General features: G+C 40.3%; 1 protein-coding gene across 4 annotated transcripts in view; it reads left to right on the forward strand.

The window, feature by feature from the left end:
- The window catches only part of ACVR1 (activin A receptor type 1), a 128,618-nt gene extending 106,183 nt beyond the window's left edge, over window positions 1–22,435 (forward strand). For all 4 annotated transcript variants that reach the window (XM_055307640.1, XM_055307641.1, XM_055307638.1 and 1 more), the window contains 3 exons: window positions 3,338–3,535; window positions 20,490–20,620; window positions 21,221–22,435. In XM_055307640.1, coding sequence (XP_055163615.1) covers window positions 3,338–3,535; window positions 20,490–20,620; window positions 21,221–21,355 — 464 coding nt within the window. In that variant the 3' untranslated portion in view covers window positions 21,356–22,435. The remainder of the gene's footprint in view (window positions 1–3,337; window positions 3,536–20,489; window positions 20,621–21,220) is intronic.
- Window positions 22,436–24,810: the final 2,375 nt, after the last annotated feature.

Consider the following 24,810-nt stretch of genomic DNA (forward strand, 5'->3'; position numbering starts at 1 on the left):
AAATAAGATTCTTTTCATTTATAGTGACATTGTATATAAAACCATATTCAACTTGGGTATTGGCTGAATAATTATGCTAATGAGAACTGAATTATAATATTGGTTATTCATTTCAGTGGACTATTGAGAGTCCTCACTCAATTTGATTAAAAAATGGTTTATATTATATTCATATCATTGTAGTTATTGTTAGGCTGATAAAGGTTTGGACAGTATTAGCTCTTTCATATAAATGATAAAATTCAATTCTTATTTTAAACACAAAAGAGTTAAATGTCAGGAAAATTTATTTCTTTTGAATTTCCTTAAAGTCTTTGCATTCATGCTGAGTATTATTTTTACACTGTTTTGCAAGCATGAGAAGAGAAATATTTGGGATGGCATTGAAAGGGTATGGCTCCAAAGCTCTTCATGGGCAGTTTTAGTTGTGGTTAGGGGACTTTTATGGCCATGCCATGGCTGTGGAGCAGGGTGATTTGGACTTGAATCCTGGCTTTCCCCTTTATCTTCCCCATATATCTATGTAGATATTTTATCTATTTACCTGCCTAAAGTGCAACACTGCTTATAACTTGATGTAAGGATGGGGAGCTAAGCAAGGAACACTTTAGCATTTCACACTGTGCACTGTACTTCTGTATTGTTTCAAATGTTTGTAACGCTGTGTTGAAGTATTGTTCATGTTACTAAAAAATCAATTATTATGTACCTCACATGGTTCTTACAAAATTCAGAAATTATTATACTTGCTTGGCAAATAATAAACATTCAGATGGTAGCTGCTGTTACAGTCCAGTGGTCTAGGGGAGATGGAAAATTAGGAAGCTGTTAAATTTGGTTACAGCACTTGATAGGGAGTCAGAGGTGTTTTTCATTAAGTCCAACTAATTATTTATTCATTTATCTTTCTTTTAGCCTGTAGCCTTCCAATTAGATACATGGATTTGTACAAAAATCTTTGTTAAGGTGTTATTATTCAGGGAGTGGTTCCTTGGTATAGAAGACAGCTAGTATAAGAGCATCATTTGTGTGTAATTTTTCACTTCACACCCAGAAATTAAGGATCACTCATTAGAAATCATGTTCTATTTATTTATTTATTTTTAAAGATTTATTTATTCATGAGAGAGAGAGAGAGGCAAAGACACAGAAAAGGAGGCTTCCTGCGGGGAGCCCAACATGGGACTTGATCCCACTACTCTAGGATCACACCCTGGGCCAAAGGCAGGTGCCAAACCGCTGAGCCATCCAGGCGTCCCAGAAATCATGTTCTGTTATTGATACTACAAAAATACCAGTATTCTATTTATTTTTCTGTTTATTATAAAAAAAATCAAACATACGGAAAGGCTTAAAGAATACTAAGCATAATGATCATTCATATTCACAACATCTAGATTCAACAGTTGTTGAAATTTTGCCATATTTGCTTCATCTATATGTAGCATCTGTCTTTGCTCATACTTTCGAAACAAGTTGCAGACATCACACCATGTTACTTCTAAATACTTCAAAATGTATCTCCTGCATAATCACAGTTTCCCTCACCTAAAATCATTGATAATTCTTTAATATCGTTGGACGTCCATTTTCATATTTTTCTAGTTTTCTCAAACAAGAACTCAGCCAAGGTTTATACATTGCATTTGGATGTTTTGTCTCTTTAGATAGTGGGATAATTATCTATTACTGGGTGACACATTGTTCCTAAAACTTAGCAGCTTAAAATAACACAAGTTTGTTATCTCACGTAGTCATCTGAGGGTCAGCAGCCTTGGAATGACTTAGCTCTCTGGTTCTGGCTCAGGATCTTGTGGGGGTTACAGTCAAGCTGTCGATTAGGGCTGCAAGTTTCTGAGGGCTTCGTCAGGGATGGCTCCACTCACATGGTTATTGGCAGGAGGCTTCGGTTCTTTGTCAGGGGGACCTCTCCATGGGGCTGCATGAGTGTCCTCATAACACAAGAGAACTGAGAAAACGGAGAGGAAGCCATGATGCCGTTGGTGTCCTAATTTTGAAGATCTGCCGTGTTCTGTTTGATAGGTCAGCCCACACTCAAGTCATGGGGAATTGAGCTTCACCTCCTGAAGGGAGAAGTTTCAAAGAACTTGTGGACATATTTTTAAACCACCACAGCTAGTATTGCCATGATCTATTTAAGCTGCACCTTTTCATATTCTGTTATTTTTGACTTCTTTGGTTCTGGAAAGGGTAGAGAGGTGTATGTGTTTCAGGAGATGTTCACAGTGGCCATAGAATCTTGGAGTTGATGATAAAAATCAGGGAAAGAGGAACCAGACTGATTCAGTGAATGCAGTTGCTGATTTCGCTGCTAATTATTAAGGGTGTGATACCATGTGCCATCTCCCTGGCATGATAAGGAGTCATCTTCCCACACATTTAAAGCCACGGAGCGGGAGGAGAAGCATTCTCCGTAGAAGGCTTGAGGGAGCCTCAAAGGATCATTGGGTTGCAAAGGTTTACAGAGGCTGCTTGTTCCACTTTGGCGCTTTTCATTATTCTGAGTGTTAACGGAATCGTTTTGAGTTGGTCAGCATATACATCACAAAGTAATTTCATTCTCAAATGAATCACGCGTCTATCTGCCTAACCCTCCCGGTCTGCGAGGAATGCCAGGTCTCTCTAACTGAGGAATTCTGATATGAGTCATGGTTTCAGAAAGTGCTTCAGAGCTGTTTAGCATGAGAGTTGTGCTTTGAATCTCGTTTAATGCTGTCCACCCGCCTGACTGCAGAGAAAGGCCTGTGGGTCTGGTCAGAGTTGGTTTCTCAGGTGCGAAGCTCGTCCTGAAGGGATTGGAGCGGTGCCTGTGGCAATCTGCCTCCGAAGTAGTGGTGTATTACCTCAAATTCCGGGCCTCGCAGCATGAGGAATTTGAGTTTGTGCGCTGTTGGGAGCTGTGGTAGACCAGGAGAGCTTCACTTCTCAAGGAGACCCTTGGGGGTCCCGCTGTGAGTCTATTTTCCTGTGGACTTGAAATGCTGGCCTCATACCAGTTTGGTGCCTTGGCTTATTATTCATCCAGATCTTATTGTTTCAGAGGCTCATGTGTTCACCTGATGGCGTCAGAATGTTTCTGGCATTAGATCTTTTTGCTATTGTCAAACGGCACCCCTACAAGAGACCAATGGCATTAGATCTTTTTGCTATTGTCAAACGGCACCCCTACAAGAGACCAATGACTTGGGGTCAGTGGCACAGTGACCACGAATACCACAAGAGGGCGCCTCTGACTGGGGTCAGTGTAGACATTCTTCAGTAACCCTCTGTGAGAAAGCAAGTGAACTGACCCACCCTGTTGTCTTCTTCCCTGTAGGCCTGGCAGTCATGCATTCCCAGAGTACCAATCAGCTTGATGTGGGGAACAACCCCCGTGTGGGCACCAAACGCTACATGGCTCCTGAAGTTCTAGATGAAACCATCCAGGTGGACTGTTTCGATTCTTACAAGAGAGTTGATATTTGGGCCTTTGGTCTTGTCTTGTGGGAAGTGGCCAGGCGTATGGTGAGCAACGGTAAGTATCTGATCTAACGTAGTAATGTCCCTCTCCGAGTCCTCCTGATTCTGCTGTCTTTAAAAGGGCAAAGGAAATATTTAAATCTACATTGTTCCATGAATCATACTTATTCCTTGAATCATACATCAAGCTATCAGCATCTATATTTGATTTATGGCTAGTAGGTGGAATGTAATGGCATTATATTTTAGCTACACAAGAGGAAATGATGGTTGAAAAAGAAGAATATTTTGGGCTGGGACATCTGCTCCTGGCGCCGCCTCCCTGGTGCTTGAGTATAAGCCCCCAATAAACACTTAAAAAAAAAAAGGGTATTTTTGGAAAAGACTAGTTATTCTTTGGCTTTTCTTTTGATTGGTCCATATTTCGTTCCCTCCTTTCTTCATCTTCCTCTCCTGCCCTTCCTCCCACCCTCGCTCCTCCTTTGTTCTTCTCACAAGTGAGATTTAAGATGAGAAGAATGCTTAAGTAAATCTAAGGGTGAATTCTGCTATTTTAGATATTTTTACTTCTTAAATTTAGTTTATTGAGAAAAGAATCAGGTTGCCCACTCAGAATTCACCTCTTTGTAAGAAGCAGGCTGTACCTTCTGAATTAGTCCAGTTTAAATTCGGGAAGCCCGGGGTAAGCTAATGCGGGTCCTCTTACAAGCAAGTTTTATGAAATGGTGTTATCTTAGCAGTTAGAGAAGCATAGGTCAGTCATTATTAACCTGTGACCCCTATGGTAAACTCTTACTTACTCTTGACTTTCATATATCCACGTCAGCCACAAACACACTGTTGAACTTTACTGGAAGCACACTGTATTGTGAAACCATTGAGGATACTGTTGTTTTAAATTAAACATGCCCGCATCTACCCACAAAGTGGATGTTACAGCAGACCCTCTCCCATCACCTAACTAAACTTCTGTCTTCTCAACCGGAAGTCTCCTTTCAGAGGACATGTCTGAAATTGCTCCAGAAAAATAAGAAAATGCCATATATTTAGATGAATATATTATTTTCAAAAGATATTTTCCACTCCTAGGACTCGTTGGAATCCTGGACTTGAAGTATGAAAGAAATAACGTGTGAATTCTCAAGGATTGAGATTCTTGGGGCAATCATAATTTTCCTGAACAACATAGCCAGAGAATAGGAAGTTCTTTGAGGAAAGTGGGTAATTTACCATAGCTTTCGTGTGCAGTAATTCAAATTGGCATGCCTTCATGGTAGCTCATGTTGTTTTTCCCTTTCTTTTTCTCTGACAGCAGAGTGCATCTGGCTCCCATACCCTTAGAGAGTTCGTTAAAAGCAATGTTTTAGATTAAATGTAAACATACATGCGTTGTTACCTGACCGTTCTTTTAATTTTCTTTTTTCTTATCCTTCTTCTGATGGAGTCATGAACATTTTCTTGGTAATTGTTTCTCAATCATTGGGAGCTTACTGACTAGCACTTTGTGCCATCAAGTGCCTTGAGAATTATCTGCAACAGGGAGATTGTTTTGCTGATTTATGAAGTTCTGAACTTTGCCTGGAATTGCACATCGGCTTCCATTTGCTCACCCCCTCCCCAATAATCCTTGAGCATCTTGGAACTGAAAATCTGATTTTAATTTGTTCATTTTAACAAACAATTTAGAGGAGGATTGGCGTCATAATGAACCATGCAACACGGAACTTGCCCCAAATGAAGAGGAAACTAATACCCCAAGGCCAGGATGGTAGCAGTCCAGTGGCGGCTGTGCTGGAGCAGCTCCAAGCAAGCCTGCATGATGAAAGCCGAGCTTGGCACAAACGTGGGCTTTGGGCTTTGTAAGAATTCGTGTTGCAGGCACATTCACTGTGTCACAGGCATAAACCCAAGTGGCTCTGAAAGATCAGTTGCACTTACTAGAGGAGTCCATTTGAAATTAGAGTCCTCAGTTTAAAATTGAGCTCAACAAATGGTAGTTTGTATCATCTGTCCCATGTTTAACGTTATTTCGCCAAAAAAAAATCATAAAGAGTAGAGGAAGAGAGACTACTTTTGGCTGTTTGATTGGTTGATTGACTTCCTGTTACGTCATCATTGAGGTGGCTGTGGTTCCTAAAATTCTGTGGGTTGAACTTCTCTTCCGTGGTGTGGTTTGAGTTTTAGTGGGAGGTAAGGGTATGTTGTGTCTCATTTTAAGTCAGTTACTGTCCCTTGGCAGTGACTAATTTGATATTTTTCCCTTCTCCCCGTGGTCCTCCTCCTTGCATGAATGGTCACAGGCATGCGCATGCACACAAATGGAAATCACTTTATCTGGACTCAGAATAGGTTTGAACCCTTCAGGGCTTATTATTAATATTTCAGTCATCACTACACCAAAACAGAAATGAGTAGAGAGAAGAGAAATTTTGCCCTTATGTTCTAACTTCCACGAGCCTTCCCACTTCTCCTGGGTGCACCCCTGCATATGTTTTTGCCTCAGTTGTAATCACAGTAGAGATACTCTTCTGTATCATCTTCTACTTTCAAGTGTGTCTTTTAACGTTACATAGTCTGTTTTTATTTTACGTAGTCACATGATGTTTTTATTAGCCATCCTCATATTTCAGACATCCCATCTCTTCCATTTGGGGCCTGTAGTAGGTACCTTTGTTCACATAACTTTTTCATTGGGGGAATTAATTCTTAATCTGAAAACAAGTAGACCTGATAGGTCAAAGAGTGTGGAGGTTTTTATGGCTTGACACATATTGCCAAATTGCTTTTCATAAGAGTTGTACTAATTTACAATATCCTGCTCACCCCAGGGTGTGATGTACCTATTTCCCTTTCTTACCAGCTTTAGGAACTGTCATTAAAAGAATATATATTTTTGAAATTATTGCATATAAAATGTACCTCATTTAAATATATGAATATCTTATCTTAGGAAGGTCATTATAATTATGTGTCCTTTGAGTTTCTGAGTCCATGATAAAAATTGATGACCAGATAGTTCTGGAGCAATATGATCCTCAAGTGAACCATGAGTATAAAAATATGTTGCATTTAGTATTTTCATTGGAATGGAACATTTATTTGCTGCTAATAATGAACTTCATGCTGTTTCTGTACAGGAAATGAGAATTAAGTCCATTTGCACATCTGAAAACTTCTCAGTAGTGTCTTCTGGAATTTACTTCTTAGGTTTAGGTTGATACTGAATTTGGAATCGGTGAGAAGGAAAATGGTTTTCTCACCTTCCCTGTGTGAATTCTGTGTCAACCAAAGGAAGAGGTTTGTCTGGATCAATAGTTCTTCACCTGAGTATATGTCAGATTAGTCCAGAAACACAGAATGCTGGGCCCGCTGCCCCAGAATTTCTGATTTAGGAGGTCAGAATGGAGAACCTCCTTTTCTAACGGGGCCGCAGGTGATTGCCACACTCCTCACGGGTCAGGGACTATACTCTTGAGATTTCACATTGAAATGGCATCTGTGAGTCCTCCCAGGCGGGGAAATCGGCTGCCTCCAGGATGCTGACAGTCTGTCCAAACAGGATGCCATGATTTGTTTCCGATGATTTGCTTTAGGTGACGTTCCCTCCTGCAAGCTTAAGAGGGGTTCATTTCTTAAGAGTCTTGTATCTAGTCCCTGGCCTTTCTTTCTAGATTTTTGCTACTTGTCTGGCAGTATTCTTTTCCTCTTTTGATAGTTCTGTGGATATATTTGTGTCTGGTTTTTCTGGTTACCTGACTTCATTGTGGTGTGAGGAGAGAACTTACATGGGTGGACTTGCGCTGTTTAGCCTTGGTCTGATAGAAGACCTCTAGTCGCCCCTCCCAAGCGTCTCCCATAGTATGTCCCCTCCCCAGGATAGAAGTCCTTTCTCTGGAGCCTCAGCTGTCAGTGTTCTACCTTGTTAGGATCTCTATACGCAGAAACTATAGTTGTGTTGTTCTCAGACTGTGGTCATCTGCCCATGGATTTAAAAACCAGCGCATCTTGGACCTGAGCAGCATGAGCCCTGTTCACCTTCATGAAGCTCACAGTCTACCTATGTTTCATTGCAACTTAGTGTCAGTTTGTCATTTATGTGACAGGTACACTTCACTATCATCAGTACTCTAGAAAAAAGGCAGCATACTCAGATTGTATAGGCAAATACATTTAGAAGTTAGGGTAGATACTGTTCCTTTGTTATGTTTGGTTGCTAAAAAAAATACCTTGTTGGGACATGTTTTTCTCCGTCCTTGCTGTGGCTTTCCTCGGGGCTGGAGCACTGCGCACAGAAGCTGATGTGAATTAGCCCTCTGTGCAGCTGTGTGCTGCTGTTCAGGGGCCCTTCCAGGCAGTACAGTGTACTCCTTCACGTCTCAGGCTCTGTGATCGTACTCCCTGATTTGATCACTTCCATCAATTCCATCATTAAAAAAATATTGGTGGTAATAGTATTTTACTTTAGAGTTCAGATGATGAAGTGAGATAGCGTGTGTTGGGCACCTCGTGTGACTGGCGTGTAGTAAGTGTTCAGTAACAGAGCCACGGGTATTTACTGTTCATTGGCAATGAGTGCTGGAGGCCGCTCGTGTGCTTCTCAGTTGGCCTTCCTTCACCTCTCCTTATGCTGATCCTTCACTCAGATACTAACATTTGTTTCCCTCTTCACTTCCCACCGGAGGACTGGGTGGACACACTCTTGTTTCGCTGTTTCTAGCTTTGCTTATTTTGTGATGGCTTCCAGTGTTAAAACATAATCATAGAAAAATCCTTGCTGGCTTAGCTGCATCTTTTATGGGGTGAGGACTAGGAAATATTTGTTAGAGTAGGTTTTCCAAAGGATGTGTGTCAAACATAAACTTCTTCTAAGTAATCCTTGGGCTTACCAGGGAACTGCATGCACTTCCATTCCTAAGCACAATGGCCTTGTGTGTGGAAACCTGACAACTTTTATTTCCTGGACCAACTTAATATCCACCGTTTCATGATTTTATGTCACTAGTGTGTATTATATTAAGGTTTGAACAAAGGGAAGAGTCATCACATTAGGGAAATTTTCTTTCATATTCATTAATTTCTTTCAGGTGTTTTTTGTTTTGTTTTGTTTTATTAGCCTTTAGTTAAGTGGCTGGGGACAGGAATATGGAGGTGGAGGGGGAAAGAAGGATATTTTCCTACTGATTTCCAGAATTTAGAGATCCAGACTAGAGGAGGGTAGTCAACTGACTTCATGACAAAATAACCTGAATCTGGCTGACCATTATTGGGTGCTGTTCAAGTCTTTTTTTTTTTTTTTTTTAATTTATGAGAGAGAGAGAGAGAGAGGCAGAGACATAGGCAGAGGGAGAAGCAGGCTCCATGCACCAGGAGCCCGACATGGGATTCGATCCCGGGTCTCCAGGATCGCGCCCTGAGCCAAAGGCAGGCGCCAAACCGCTGCGCCACCCAGGGATCCCCAAGTATTAGGGTCTTAAACCTTGTAACAGCCCAGCATTCAGTGAGCAAGACCTTCTTCCTCCCATATGAGACCCATGTAGCTGTCAGCTGTTTCAAACTCTAGTGGAACCTCTCTCTCCAGGTGTTGGCACTATGCCAGACCCGAGACCTCTTGTTCAGAGCTCAGTTCAGAGGATGGCTCTGTATCTCTCCTAGGCTTTTTGTCCTTCCCTCTGACAACTGTGGTATTAATGTATTTTTTTTTTTTAGTGGGGCCTGACTACATAATAATATATAAACCATTTGCTATGTTACGTTAATGAGAATCTCAATAATAGAAATTATGTTTATAATTTTAACACAGATCTCTGAGAATAGAGTCAGTCTTGGCTTGAGTGAGGTGCATGGTTCCATATGCATTGCAGTAGGAGTGGAGGGATGAGGACATGCTACACATGTATCCCACCTAGCAGGGAATAGAGCTGTGCTTCCAATTCCCTTCCTATGTCAGAAAGGAGTACTTGCCTGGGGTAAGTCTGTTGTGTTAGATTATAGAAGTGACTGAGATACCTGTTCTCTGAAACCTCCAGCAGTGAGACAGGACCCAGAGGGACCAGAACTTCCTGCACTGTTGTCACCTCTGCCATGAGCAGCTGCATCCATTTATCTATCAGTAATGTCTGATGTGGGCCATGGCACAAAAATGTTTAAAGTCTTCCTGTTACGAATGTTAAGTGAAGTTACACAAATATCGGATATACCTTTCTGAATTTTGAAGAACAGAGTTCACAGAAAGGCATTCTTTCTGCTGAGACTAAATTCATTTATACACATACTACCTTCGTGATTTTTTCCACATCCAAGTGGTACTAGCACCATTATTAATGTTTTCTTTAACTTGGGTTTTTTCCAACTTAGTTTATCGAGGCCTAGTTGACACACCATGTTACATTAGTTTCAGATGTACAACATAGTGATTTGAGAAGTCTCTACATTATGCTGTGCCCACACAGTTGTAGTGATCGTCACCATACAACACTATTACAATACCACTGACCATATTCCCTGTGCCGTACCTTTCATTCCCCTGACTTACTCATTCCATAATTGGAAGCTTATACCTCTTCTTCACCCATTTTGCCCATCTCCCTAGCTGCCCCTCCCCTCTCATCCATTTCTTTTTGTTCATTTGTGTTTTTTTTTTTTTAAGATTCCATAGTAAGTAAATTCATATGGTATTTCTCTTTCTCTGACTTATTTCACTTAGCATGATACCCTCTTCGTCCATCCATGTTGTTGCAAATGGTGAAGTCTCTTTCATTTTTATGGCCAAGTGATAGTCCATTGCATGTGTACATAGTATGCATGTGCATGTGTGTGTAACACACACATTATCTTTATTCATTCATCTGTTGATGGGCATGTGGACTGCTTCAGTATCTTGACTACTGTAAATAATGCTGCAATAACTATACGTGTGCATATATCTTTTTGAATTAGTATTTTCATTGTCTTTGTGTAAATACCCAGTAGTGGAATTACTGTATTGGATGGCATTTCTCTTTTAACTTTTCTTGAGGAACATCCATTCTGTTTTCCACAGTGGTTGTACCAATTTACATTCCTACCAATAGTGTGTGAGGGTTTTACTCTACATCCTCACCAGCACCTGTTATTTCTTGTCTTTTTGATACTAGCCATTCTGACATGTATCAGGTGATGCCTCATTGTGGTTTTCATTTGCATTTCCCTGATGATTAGTGATGTTGAGCATCCTGTCATGTGTCTTGTTGGCCATTTGTATGTCATCTATGGAAAAATGTCTATTCATGTCTTCTGCCCATTTTTAGTTGGATTGTTTTTATTTTTTGGTGTTGAGTTACCTAAATTCTTTATGTTTTGGGTATTAACTCCTTATTGAGCATAAAATTTGCAAATATCTTCTCCCATTCACTGGATTCCCTTTTCATTTTGTTGTGGTTTCCTTCACTGTGCAAAACTTTTTATTTTGGACTAGTCCCAAATGTTCATCTTCCTTTTGTTTTTAGTGCCTAATGACATATCTAGAAAAATGTGTTGTTATGGCTGATGTCCAGGAGATTATTACCAGTGTTACCTTCTAGGAGGTTCTGTGGTTTCAGGTCTCACATTTAGGTCTTGAGTTTGTTTTGCATTTATTTTTGTCTGTGGTGTGAGAAAGTGGCCCAGTTTTCCCAGCACCATTTATTGAAGTCTTTTTCCCATGGTATAATTTTTCCTCCTCTGTTTTTGATTAATAATCATATAAGTATGTGTGTTTCTTTCTGGCTCTCTATTCTGTTTCATTTATCTATGTGTCTGTTTTTACTCTGATATCATACTGTTTTGATTATTATAGCTTTGTAGTAGGTCTTAAAATCTGGGATTGTGATACCTCCAGCTTCTTCTTTCTCAAGATTGCTTTGGCTCTTCAGAGTCTTCTGTGGCTCAACATGAATTTTAGGATTATGTATTCTGGTTCTGTGAAAAATGCCATTGTTATTTTGATGAAGATTGTATTGAATCTGTAGACTGCTTTGATACTGTGGACATTTTCACAGTATCCTTCCGGTTATGATAGATCTTTTCATTTGTTTCTGCCATCTTCAATTCCTTTCTGCAGTGCTTTATAGTTCTCAGAGTACAAGTCTATTACCTCCTTGGGGAAGTTTATTCCTAGGTATTTTATTCATTTTGGTGTAACTGTAAATGGGATTGTTTTCTTAATTTCTGTCACTTCATTATTAGTACAGAGAAACACAACACATTTCTGTGTATTAATTCTATGTCTTATCATTGTACTGAATTCATTCGTTCTAATAATTTTTTGGTGGAGTCTAGGACTTTCTATGTATAGTAGTTTGTCATCTAAAAATAGTGACAGTTTTACTACTTTCTTACCAGTTTGGATGCCATTTATTTCTTTTCTAATTTTTTTTTTTTTTTTTGGTCTGATTGCTGTGGCTAGAACTTTCAGTATCATACTGAGTAAAAGTGGCGAGAGTGCACATCCTGGTCTTTTTTCAGATCTTAGAGGAAAAGCTCTCAGCTTTTCACCATTGAATAGGATATTGGCTGTGAAGATGAAAAAGTTTTGTCCACGAACTACTTCAAATTTTCTCACATGCCACTCTTGAAGGAAACACTGTATTATCTTAAAGTTCTCTCAGAAGCCAAACATAAACCATTCTTTCTCTTACTAAAATGACTTCAGTTGTAAAGGTCTAACCTCTGAAAGATTTCAGAATTTCTGTAGGCGTTAACTGGTAACAGTAGCTCTCTATATGGCTGTAGGTGTGAGGGACTGTATTCTCCGTCCCTGAGAGCTATCACGGGGACTACCCATGTTGAGGACGTGAAGAGAGACCATGAAATTAACATGTTGTGACATGAGATTAATGCAGAGTGGAGCATATTTCATTGTGTCACTGTTGGCTTGTTGGGAAGAATTCTAGAACATAAACAGGGCAATCGGGTGTTGTTATTAGCTTTGTCATTAATTACCTGTGAATTTGGACAAGTAAGTTTTCCTGTGTGGTCCTCAGTGTTTCTCTTGTGAAGGAAAACAGGACTGTGATGTAATCTATGTGGTTCCAACGTCCCATGATCTCTCTTCTCCTTACCTTCAGATTATTCAAAGTATAGGCAGGTCTACGATCCCTGATCTGTGACTGAGAAATCCCCAAACTTGAGAATCCAAACCGTTCTTCACTTACTTGACAGAACACCTGAACTCATTTAGCAGTCAGACTTGACTTGAATTGGGTCTATTTATAGCTTTTATTTATCCCATTATTCATGTGTTTCACTACAGAAGTGTGTTTAGTTGTGGGGTATCCCTCAGACTCTGCTAAGGTGTCACATAAATAGGGTGTAGGCCTCTTACTGCCTTTGTAAAGTATAAAAAATTTCAAATTCTGCAAACACATCCAACTCAAAGGACTTTGGATAAAGGATTGTGGACATACAATCAACATTCACTCAAATAGTATGTATACAGATACTAGGTATTCCTTTAGGCTCTGGGAAGCAGTGGAACAAAGACATTGTCATTTATCTCCTCAATGTTTCTTTAGTAGCAACTCTGGTTGAGGTTTATAGGGAAGTATAGGGAAGACACTGAACTCCGTCTAGGGGCTTGGAATTGTGGCAGCGAGATGGGAGGGTCTTCTCAGAAGATAGAAAGCATGAACGGAGTCATAAATGAGATGAAAGGACCTAGTTGGTTGGACTAGCCTGGGTGGATGTTTATTTGGGAATGAGAAATAAAATCCAGCGATGATGACAGGTGGTACCCTGGGCAAGCGGAAGCACTGTGGGGAATGGTACAGGTGCCCTCTGGCTAGACTGCAAGGCACACAGTTGGCTGATGCCCAGGAGGGCCATGGGGGGAATGAGCACAAGCTCGTGGAGACATAATGAGCTTTTCCTTTGGTTTTCTCCTAAAGATTTAGCAAGGGGCCATGGGCTATGGTAGATGGCTAGCAGGGGAGGATTTGAAGCAGACATACATGTAGGACCCAGATAAAGCTGTCAAAGGGGGAGGAGATGGTACCCTGGTCTAAGGCTTTGGTGGGGAGGACCAGAGAGAAGGCTTTCTCTCCAGAGAGTGGTCTGAAATGCAGCTCTGGCATTTCATGTTTTTTGGAGCTCTGTCTTTTTGATCTGTGCGTCAGCTTTGTGTGCTGCGTACTTGGAGGTGTTGGAACTAAGGCACGGTAATTAAGGGGTTGACTCAGGACCATGCAGCAAACTAATGGTACGGATATTGGTTGGTAAAGCTATATTTGCACCAGAGAATAGAAAAGTTCCAAATAGACATATGCCCAGGGGGAAAAATTATTGTATAAATCAGATACATATGCCAAGAGTTGCGGGGGAGTAGGTTATGAATAATATCTGATTCCTTTCTCGTGGCCTTTTGAGTCACGCTGGCCACCTTTCATGGGAAAGCCTGGCCTGGCTCACGTCGTCCTTCCCTGACTACTGTGAAGAGCTCCTCTTCCCCTGCGCTTCTGCACCCTTTGTCGTGTGCACCACTCAGCTGGCACTCAGAGTCCTGTGCATTTTTAGTCACTTTTCCTGCTGTCCTCTCTGCTGGCTCATAATTTGGCAGTTGTTCATTGAGTGCTGTCTTTAAAGAACCTAAGTGTTCACTTTTTTGCCTGGCTTCCCAGCTTTCTGGCCCAAGTAGGAACAGTTCGAAGTAACTTCCTGCCTTCACGACATATCATCATTTCAGTGTCCTTGCCCTCTCTCTCTGCTCACCCTCAACCCTCGACCCTCGTGAGCACCTGATTTCAGCCCCAGGGAGTTCCCCTCCCCCTTTACAAGTGAGGATCATTTGTAATCCCTCCTCCCCCTCCCCCGGCTGGTGTTTCTCATCCCTATCCTCTTCTTGGCCTTGCGAACTCCTTATCTTTCTAAGTCAGCTCAAGCCCTAGCTCGGAGAAAGCTTACTTCTACTTCTAGGAAACCCGGATGTGTCTGGTACTTAAACCACCCAGCTGTTTGTTTGTTTGTTTTTCTTTAAGACTTGCTGAACACCACATCCCTGCACCTTCTCGCTGTTCTTACCTTGAATGCCTAGTTTATAATTTGTCATATTCTCTGTTTGCTCTTCTGGGACTTTTTACCAGCACTGCATCTTTTTTATTTTTTGCATCCCCAGTGCCAAGCACGACCTCTGACTCAGTAGCCATCCTGATCCTTAAACTGTACGTGCCGGTTTAGGAACTCACACACAAAAATGTATTTTGAAAGGCAAATATAGTAGTGGGGCAAAAAGCACTTCTGAGGTTCTTTTTTTATATGATTTCCATTATCTGAGGAAAGAAGGGCTTGTCCCTGTCTTCCACGGATTTTGAGTTCCTTGACAAGAGCACGTCTTACCCTTCTGTTATCCTCAACATTTGATACGGTGCTCCGCACATAGTAGGTACCTAATGTACTTTATATTGATTGAAATAAGTGCTTTCTTTGACTAGAGCAGGTTCCACATGACTGCTAGACTTTAATCTCAGATTTATCTGGCACTGGTCATGCTTCTCCAGAGTAAGATGGAAATCATTAGCAATTGACCAGAGATTGAAGAAAGAGAGGTGTGACTAAATCCCAAGCATAATCAATTAGATGGTCTTTCTTTTTAAATTTGATTCCTTTTGTTAAAACATGGGGGCAGTTAATGAGATTAAAGGATGGGAAATATAAACAGGAGGGAGAACGTCAGCTTCGTACAGTGAAATTTGTTGCTGGTGATCACTAGATCTCGTGTTTTAAAAATCCACCCTTGCCTTTTTCTTTTGCATCTCTAGAGATAATGGCCACTTAGCCCTTCCCAAGCTAGCCAGGCCAATGATCCCAAATAACTGGCTAAGTGAATGTGAACAGGGAACGTCATTATATTAAATTCTAAGAAATTAAAGGAGGCTACTAAATATTACATATCCTGTAAGTCCACGTGGTCCTTGAAAAAAGTATAAATGATCTTATACATCCATGTCCAGTTGTATTTTGTGTGGTATGTCTTAGTATTAGAAGGAAGTATTTTTGTTTAAAAGTTTCTTGGGATCCTCATGAAAGCAGATAAGGCCTTTGAGATGAGGTGTCACATATCTCCTAAAAGCAGTGGTTTGTGTTTTACCAGGAAAGGTTAATCCATTCACTAATATACTTTATGATTACAGTTATGCAATGTGGGTAAGTTATTTAAACTTAAACACAACTAGAAATTTACTTTTACATTACTGAACATGGAATATAGTATAAATCAACTTAGTCAAATCAATGAAGTTTCAGAATATCCATGCAGTTTCTTTAACATGTTGCTTTTCATGGCTAATCTTTTCATAAATGGTGTGTATTTATCTGGGATTTGTGAAATGGATTCTTGCAGTTAAGTAACTTAATTTTTTTGATCAATGACAAGGGGATTGAAGTTTTTCAGGTGACCCAGAGGAATTAGAAGGCTGTGAGAAAAGTTATAATTTTTTTTTTCTTTTCCCCAAACAACCTATTAAGTATTTGGGAATAAAAGAAAGTTACATGGAGAAAGGAAGATGGCAGTAAACCAAGCAGTCCCCCAGTGTCATTGTTGAAGCCTTTGATGGTAGAAGAAAAATGGATTTCTTAGTTTCTTCTCTTTAAGGAGAAGAATCAATTTTCTAATTCTAAGTGATGAAGTTTAAAATTTCTCTATTTGTAGAATTACATCAATTTCTTTCACAAGGAAGAGTAATTTTTCTGGGGAAAAAGAGTTTCTCAGACATTGGAAGCCACGCTAAGCCAAAATTAACCGCTTTCATCTTTGCCTGGGGGTAAGGAGAGAGTTCATGCTTATCAACCATTCTTCTGTCTTCCCAAATGACTGTCTTTCTCTACATTTTCTTTTGCGCCTTCAATCTGAGAGTAAATAATAGAGCCATCAAGCAGGCAACTGTGTCTGGCAGTCTGAGGTTGCTCATTGCCCACAGAATAAAGAAATGAATATTTCGTAGTGTTTGCATTCTACCAATGGGAGGGATTATTTCTGTGTTCTGTTTTTACTTTTCTTCTTTCACTTCTAATTTTTTTATTTGGGCCCTCTCTTTTTCTTGGTGAGTCTGGCTCAAGGGTTATTAATATTCTTGATATTTCAGAGAACCAGCTCTTGGTTTCATTGATGTTTTCTATTCGTTTCTTTCCCTGTTTTTAATTTTTCTGCTTCTGCCTTGATCATCACTGTTTTCTTCTTTCCACTAACTTTGGGTTTATTCTTTTTCTAGTTCCTTTTGGTGTATGGTTAGATTGCGATTTTTCTTGTTTCTTGAGGTAGGCCTGTATTGCTATAAACTTCCCTCTAGAATAGTTTTTGCTGTGTCCCAAAGATTTGGGACCATTGCGTTTTCATTTTCGTTTCTCTCCATGTGTTTTGTATCTCCTCTTTGATGTCTTTGTTGGGTCCATTCATTCTTTAGTAGTATGTTGCTTGGCCTCCACATGTTTTTGTTTTTTCCAGATTTTTTTTTTTTTTTTTTTTAGAATTGGTCTTTAGTTTTATACTGTTGTGTTTGGAAAAGATGCTTGGTAGGATTTCAGTCTACTTAAATTTATTGAGATCTGTAGGCTGACATTTTATTTGTCCTAGAAAATGTTTCATGTGCACTTGAAAAGAATGTGTGTATTCCATTGCATTTGGATGGAATATTTTATATATACCTGTTAAGTCCGTGTGTTTGAATGTGTCATTCAAAGCCACTGTGCCCTTGTTGATTTCTGCTTGGATGGTCTACCCTTTGATGTAAGTGGGGTGGTAAGCCTGTACTATTGGCGTATTACTGTCAATTTCTCCCTTTTGGCTGTTCATATTTGCTTTATGTATTTAGATGCTCCAGTGTTGGGCGTATAGATATTTACGATTGCTGTATGCTCTTGTTGGATTGAAACTTCTATCATTATGAAATGCCCTTCTTTGTTGTTACAGTCTTTTTAATCTATTTAGTCTGATAACTATTGCTTCCCTAGTTTTTGTGGTTTTTTTTGGCTTCTATTTGCATGGAATCTCTTTCCATCCCTTCACTTTCAGTGGGTCAGAAGTGAGTCTCTTGCAGGCAACTCCTGTAGGTGGGACTTGCTTTTTTGATCCATTCTGTCACTCTAGGTTTTTGGATTGGCACATTTAGATTAACATTTACACTTGAAATAGTTGTGATAGGTATGTACTCTGTCGTGCCATTTTGCTCATTGCTTTCTGGTTGTTTCTATAGTTCTTCTTTTGATCTTCCCTTATCACTGATGACTTTTATTTTTTTTAAGATTTTATTTATTCATGAGAGACACAGAGAGAGAGAGAGAAAGAGGCAGAGACACAGGCAGAGGGAAAAGCAGGCTCCATGCAGGGAGCCTGATGTGGGACTTGATCCTGGGACCCCAGGGTCACGCCCTGGGCCAAAGGCAGGCGCCAAACCGCTGAACCACCCAGGGTTCCCGACTGATGACTTTTTTAAGAGTCATTACCTGGCTTTCTCTTTTTTGTGTATCTATTATAGGGTTTCATTTTGAGTTTACCATAAAATTTATATATAACATCTTAAGTATACAGCAGTCTGTATTAAGTTGATGGCCATTTAAATTTGAACACATTCTTAAAGAGCTTTATTCTCCTCATTTTGTATGTTGTCATATTTTACATTTTTATTTTATGATGCCCTGTAACCTAGTTTTTAGGTATAGTTGATTTTACTACTTTTGTCTTTTAACCTTCATATTAGCTTTTAAGTGTTTACTTTTAATTCATGAATTTTTTTTTTCCTTTCATAATTTTCTTCTACTTTTGGAGTCTTTTCCTTTTCCACTTTATAAAGAAGTCCTATTAACATTTCTTAGTGGTGATGAACTCCTTTAACTTTTGTTTGGGGAACTCTTTACCCGGAAAGATTATCATCTAGAATTCAAGGAGAGATATTCTTGGCTTTAGGTTTTTTTCCTTTCAGCATTTTGCAGGCCAGAAAGGAGTGACATGTTATATACAAAGTTCCTGCTGAATAATCAGCTGACAGCCTTTTGGGGTTTTCTCTGTATGTGACTATTTGCTTCTGTCCTTACCTTTATTCTTTGACACTTTAATTATTATTTGTCATGGTGTGGGCTACCTTGGTTTCCATTTTGTTCAGGACTTTTGGTGCTTCTGGACATTCTTTTTTTTTTCCTAGATTAGGAAAGTTTTCAGCTATTATTTCTTCAAGTAAATTTTCTGCCCCTTTTCTGTTTCCTTCTGGGGGACCCATATAATGCAGTTTTTTTTTTTTGATGTTGTCTAAGAGATGCCTTAGTTTATCCTTATATTTAAATTTTTTCTTCTGTTTTCCTATTCGGCTTGGATGCTTTCCATTACCTTGGATTGCTCTCTAGTAGATCATTGATTCTTCTGCATCCTCTAATCTACAATTGATTCCCTCCAGTGTATATTTCATTTCAGTTATTGTGTCTTCAATTCTGATTGCTTCTTTATGTTTTTTTATTTCTTTATTGAAATTATTTCTGAGTTTATCTACTCTCCTCTCCAGTCTGGTAGCATCTTTATGACTGTCCCTTTGAACTCTTTAGTAGAAGTAGATTGCTTATTTCTATTTCATTTACTTCTTTTTCTATTATCTTATTCCTTCTTTTGGAGCATATTCTTTCATCTCTTCACTTTGCGTGGCTTTCAGTGTTTCTGTGAATTAGGCAGAGAAGCTCATTCTAAACTTGAAGGGATGGTCTTTTTTGTGGTTTTCCCAACTGTGAGACTATGCCTGGTGACTTTGGTTAGCTGGCTGGAGCTATGGCTGATGTGAGCTGGGGGTGCTGGGGCTGCCTTGACTGGATGGCCAGAGCTGAATTGGGCACTGAGAAGTCTGGGGCTCTCCTGTCAGAGGGTGCCAGCTGTGGGACCCTCTCCTACATAGAGGGCATCCTTGCAGGACAGCTGAAATAGCTGTCAGCTAGGTTATCCCAGGGTGCTCTGTGCAGAGGGAATCCTGGCAGGGCAAATGGAGCTGAAGTGTTGCACAGGCCAGGTTATGTGGAGGTGCTACATGAAGGAGAAACCTGTTGGGTTAGGTGCAGGCTGTGGGTCCCAGGGCCCTGCAAACTGGTGGTACCCTGGCAAGTTGTCTGGAGCTGAAGTGATGTGGGTCTGGAGTGTTCCTGGGTAGTTTGTATCTGTGTCACCTTGACAGGTGACTGGAGCCATAGTGAGCACTGACAGGGAGTGTCTTAGTGTGTGCAAGTGGCTGCCTTGGTGGATGGCTGGGGCTGGTTGGGACATGGACCTGGGGCTCACTGAGGCAGTAGGCCAGCTATGGTGCTCAGACCCTGCTCTTGTCTGCACTATCAAGGCTACCTAGCAGTGGTGTTCACCAGCCCCTGACTGAGAGACCCCTAGCAGTTCCCCTGCCATTCGGTGGAGTTGTAAGGGATAATATTTTATATTCTAGTTGGTCTTTTGAACTGCAGCATTTTTTCTGTGCCCCAGGTAGACAAACCTGTTCACGGCCCCTCAGTACTACCTCTACTACTGCAGTTCCGCAGTGTTGAGGGTGGGGGTTCCCATCATTACCATGTCTCTATGTTTTTGCCATTCTCTCTATGGTCTTTTCTTGTACAGAAGCTGTTCATTCAGCCGCCTGTTCTTCTTCAGGAGGAACTGCTTTATAAATAGATATAGATCTGGTGTATCCATGAAGGAGGAGTTCAGGGTCTTCCTGGGTCACCATCTTGTACCAGAATGTTGTCACTTTTTGATCATCAAAGGAATTTTGCCCGCAATTACATTTTGGGTATTACGGAGCATTTGTCAGTAAGTGTAATAACGTGAGTAGTAGCCACATTTTCTTCTAACGTAATTCCTGCAGAGATTTGGAGGAAGAATAATTATTACTGTGTTCTCCACTTACTGTGTTGCTTTCAGAATTACCTTGAAGTGAGGAAGATGTTCAGTCCTTCTCCTGTCACATTATAATCTGTGATAACAATAAAGGCCTGGGGAAAACCTCCGCGCTCTTGCTAACCAACCTAATTCTTATCCATGTGTGCAGGTATTGTGGAGGATTACAAGCCACCATTTTACGATGTGGTCCCCAATGACCCGAGTTTTGAAGATATGAGAAAGGTGGTCTGTGTGGATCAACAGAGGCCAAACATACCCAATAGGTGGTTCTCAGACCCGGTAAGCGCACCAGTTTCCTAGTTTCTGAGCTGTCTTCCCCTTTTTACTAGGGTGAAACTCAAGGGTGAGCAGATAACGTCGCTTCTGAGTGATCTGCCCTGCCCGTTGCTTCCTGCCCTATGTAGAGGGGCCCTGGACCTAGTTAAGTAGGTTCACAAAATGGTCTCATCGAAAGAGTGAAGTTCTCCGATCTTGCTAATAAATGACAATATTCACAAGAATTTCTACTGTTGACTAGCTCTAGGAGTCAGGAGACTCAAGACTATGCCACTAGACCTAGGGCATGACACCATCTGCAGAAGTCATTGACTGTGGGGTAGCATTATCTCTTTTAGCACCCAAAAGACCTCAGGGGGTCCATCCTGTGTAATTTACCTCATAAAGTCAGCTGGTAGCATTAGAAGTCCAAAGGCCAGAGTGACTCCTTTTCAGTGGTCAAGGCCTTGATTATTTGTTTAAAGAACATGACAGTAAGTAACCTTACTGACTTCCCAATACCTGCAGAGTTCTGCAAAATCTGTTGATGCAACATCTGCCAAGTTTCTGGGGCCCCCAAAAAGCCACTTTTTTCACTGTGGTCTTTGTTCTTTCTCTCCTCAGACATTAACCTCTCTGGCTAAGCTGATGAAAGAATGCTGGTATCAGAATCCATCTGCAAGACTCACAGCTCTGCGTATCAAAAAGACTTTGACCAAAATTGATAATTCCCTAGACAAATTGAAAACTGACTGTTGACATTTTCATGGAGTCAAGAAGGAAGATTTGACGTTGTCATTGTCCAGCTGGGACCTAATGCTGGCCTGACTGGTTGTCAGAACAGAATCCATCTGTCTCCCTCCGCAAATGGCTGCTTTGCCAAGGCAGACATCCTACCCAGCCGTGTGTTGGGGAGACACCAAAACCACCCTAACCTCGCTCAATGACTGTGACCTGGGCATTTCACAAACTGTTCACACTACAGAGACTAATGTCGGACAGACACTGTTGCAAAGGTAGGGGAACTGGAGGAACACAGAGAAATCCTAAAAGAGATCTGGGCATTAAGACAGTGGCTTTGCATATCTTTCACAGGTCTCCTAGACTCTCCCCATGGGAAACTCAAGGAGGTGGTGAATTTTTATCAGCAATATTGCCTGTGCTTCTCTTCTTTATTGCACTAGGAATTCTTTGCATTCCTTACTTGCACTGTTACTCTTAATTTTAAAGACCCAACTTGCCAAAACGTTGGCTGCATACTCCACTGGTCTGTCTTTGGATAATAGGAATTCAATTTGGCAAAACAAAATGTAATGTCAGACTTTGCTGCATTTTACACATGTGCTGATGTTTACAATGATGCTGAAACATTAGGAATTGTTTATACACAACTTTGCAAATTATTTATTACTTGTGCACTTAGCAGTTTTTACAAAACTGCTTCGCGCATATGTTAAAGCTTATTTTTATGTGGTCTTATGATTTTATTACTGAAATGTTTTTAACACTATACTCTGAAATGGACATTTTTCTTTTATTATCAGTTAAATTCACATTTTAAGTGCTTCACATTTGTATGTGTGTAGACTGTAACTTTTTTCAGTTCATATGCAGAAATGTATTTAGCCATTACCCATGTGACACCACCGAATATATTACTGATTTAGAAGCAAAGATTTCAGTAGAATTTTAGTCCTGAACGCTGTGGGGAAAATGCATTTTCTTCGGAATTATCCATTATGTGCATTTAAACTCTGCCAGAAAAAAAATAACTATTTTGTTTTAATCTACTTTTTGTATTTAGTAGTTATTTGTATAAATTAAATAAAAGGTTTTCAAGTCAAAGTGAATTTTTTTATCATATTAAAAAAATCTATATTCTAGAATGCATATTATTATGGAAACAATAGGAGCACAATGTGAATTTGTAAATCAAATTTGCTTTTCACATCTACTAACAATCTTTTGAGGGTCCTATGAGGATGATATCCAGCTCGAAAATGGAATCCAAAAATTTGAATTTTTTTTTTTGGTTGTGATTATTTTTTCTTGGTCCATGCCCCCACTGTGAAGTGAGGGTGATAGACCTGTTTGATCTGTTTTCCTTTCATGAGGGTTTTGAGTATAAAGAAGGAATGATATCCAAGCAATTTTTAGTATGCAGTCCTGCGTAAGTGGAAATCGATATGTCTCACCTTACTCCTTGGCAAGGGTCTGCTGTTGGCCTTTTTACTTCTTGTGTTCAACAGATTTGAAAGGTAAGATTTAAAATAGCCCAGTTAAGAGAAGAGGGGTGAATTTTTGGAATGTTCACCAGAGGTAAGTTGATAACATCATTAAGATATGTTTACTTAAAGGGTGTATATTAACTTAAAAAACACTATGGTAAAATGTGTTAATACCATTGGATTGTCCATTTAAAGGTGGTTAAGTACATTTACACTTTTGCTGCCATTTCCACTATTCCATCCACAGAACTTGTTTCATCTTGCAAAACTGAAACATTCTACCTGTTAAGCAATAGTTCCCCATTCCTCACTGCTCACAGTCCCTGGCAACCATCATTCTACTTTCCTTCTCTACAATTTGACTACTTGAATGAGGTATCATAGGAGTGGAATTATACAGTATTTGTGAGACTGGCTTATTTCACTTAGTTTAATGTCCTTAAGGTTCACCCTTGGTATAGCATGTACCAGAATTTCCTTCTTTTTATGGCTCATTATATTCCAGTGTTACATTTATGCAGCATTTTGTTTACCTGTTCATGGAGAATTGGGTTGCTTCCACCTTATTCTTGTTGTGAATAATACTGCAGTTAACATGGGTGTATATCTGATTTCTTGCTTTCATTTCTTTTGGTTGTATACCCTAAAGTAGAATAGAATCACATTTAACTTTTATTGAAGTCCTGCATATATAAGTATACCTATGTCCAACTGTAGAACTTGATGCAAGTTTAATTTTTTTGTTGTTTATAAAAATTTATAAATTTGTTACTTTCATGGAAACAGCACTCAGATCAAGTAGCACAACCTTGATTTCTCTAGAATGAAGTCAGCATCAGCATTATGGTGGTATGAATCCTTTTTATTCTTACCTTTGGTTATTGATGTCCAGTTAGATATAAATCAAACAAAAGTGCCTCTGCACATTACACCAGGACACCTGGGAAATTTCTATACACCCATGTATCGGAAAGTAGGTGGATAGGATCTTGGAAGAGACTGTGGACCCAAGGGCGTCAGTGAGCCTGTCCCTCTCCCCTTGCTATGATTGGGGGGGAAAGGGGAACCTGGAGAGTACACAACTCGGTGGACACTCACAGGAGACAGAGAATTTGTAGCGGTCTAAACCAGCCTGATGGAAGATCCCAGCATGTCATCCCAGTGGGATAAGGAGGAGGTTGGAGGCAGAGAAGAAAGAGGAACTATACATGCTAGATGGCTGGTTTATATAAGCACATCTTGAATGCCCCTGTTAATCACTATCTTGAGAATATACAGATCCCATTCTCCTTCTATATTCCCATCAAGGAGAAGATACAGAAGAACGTGTTGTTCAGCATTCAAAGTCAGGGGCTCTGGGAATGGCCAACCCGGAGCATCTTCTTTGTAACAAAGAATGTATGGGTGGCAGACCTTGATCTTAGAATGTTGGCCTGCTAGGAGGAGAAGAGCTACAGATAGTTGCTAGGCTGGTTGCTTCACGCAGATTCTAGCAGTGGATGCTTTTCCAGTCAGCCAGTCCTGGACTCCCTTTAAGTTTCCCCAGTAAATCTGTGTTTCACTCACTATCTCCTGGTCATTTCTTTGGTCTTACAGGACCATCATCCATATTTGACTGTTGGGGTACAGTTAAATAGGAACCCACTGGGGTGCCCCTCTCTCCAGGGCAACATGGCAATATACTGTTTTGTCAGCAGCATTGGCTACCTTGCTGCTAGAAGAAATGGAAAGCAAAAATGGCTGCCCTCCTGTAGGGGTTGCAGCTGAAGTGACCAATTTCTTTCCAGTAGGACCCTGATCTTCGGAGGAGAGATCTCCATGACTGAGATGAAAGAAAGAAAAGGAAAAAAGGCCAAAAAGGATACCAAAGAGTGTTGAAGGAATGTTTCCTGCTGTCCACTTCTGGATTTTGGCAGGAGGTCCACCTATGGACCTCTTGGAGTCCCATGCTGGAGAATGCCTCTATCAGTCATGGGCACCTGCAAA

The sequence above is a fragment of the Nyctereutes procyonoides genome, unplaced genomic scaffold, assembly GCF_905146905.1.
Source record: "Nyctereutes procyonoides isolate TBG_1078 unplaced genomic scaffold, NYPRO_anot_genome, whole genome shotgun sequence".
NCBI lineage: Eukaryota > Metazoa > Chordata > Mammalia > Carnivora > Canidae > Nyctereutes > Nyctereutes procyonoides.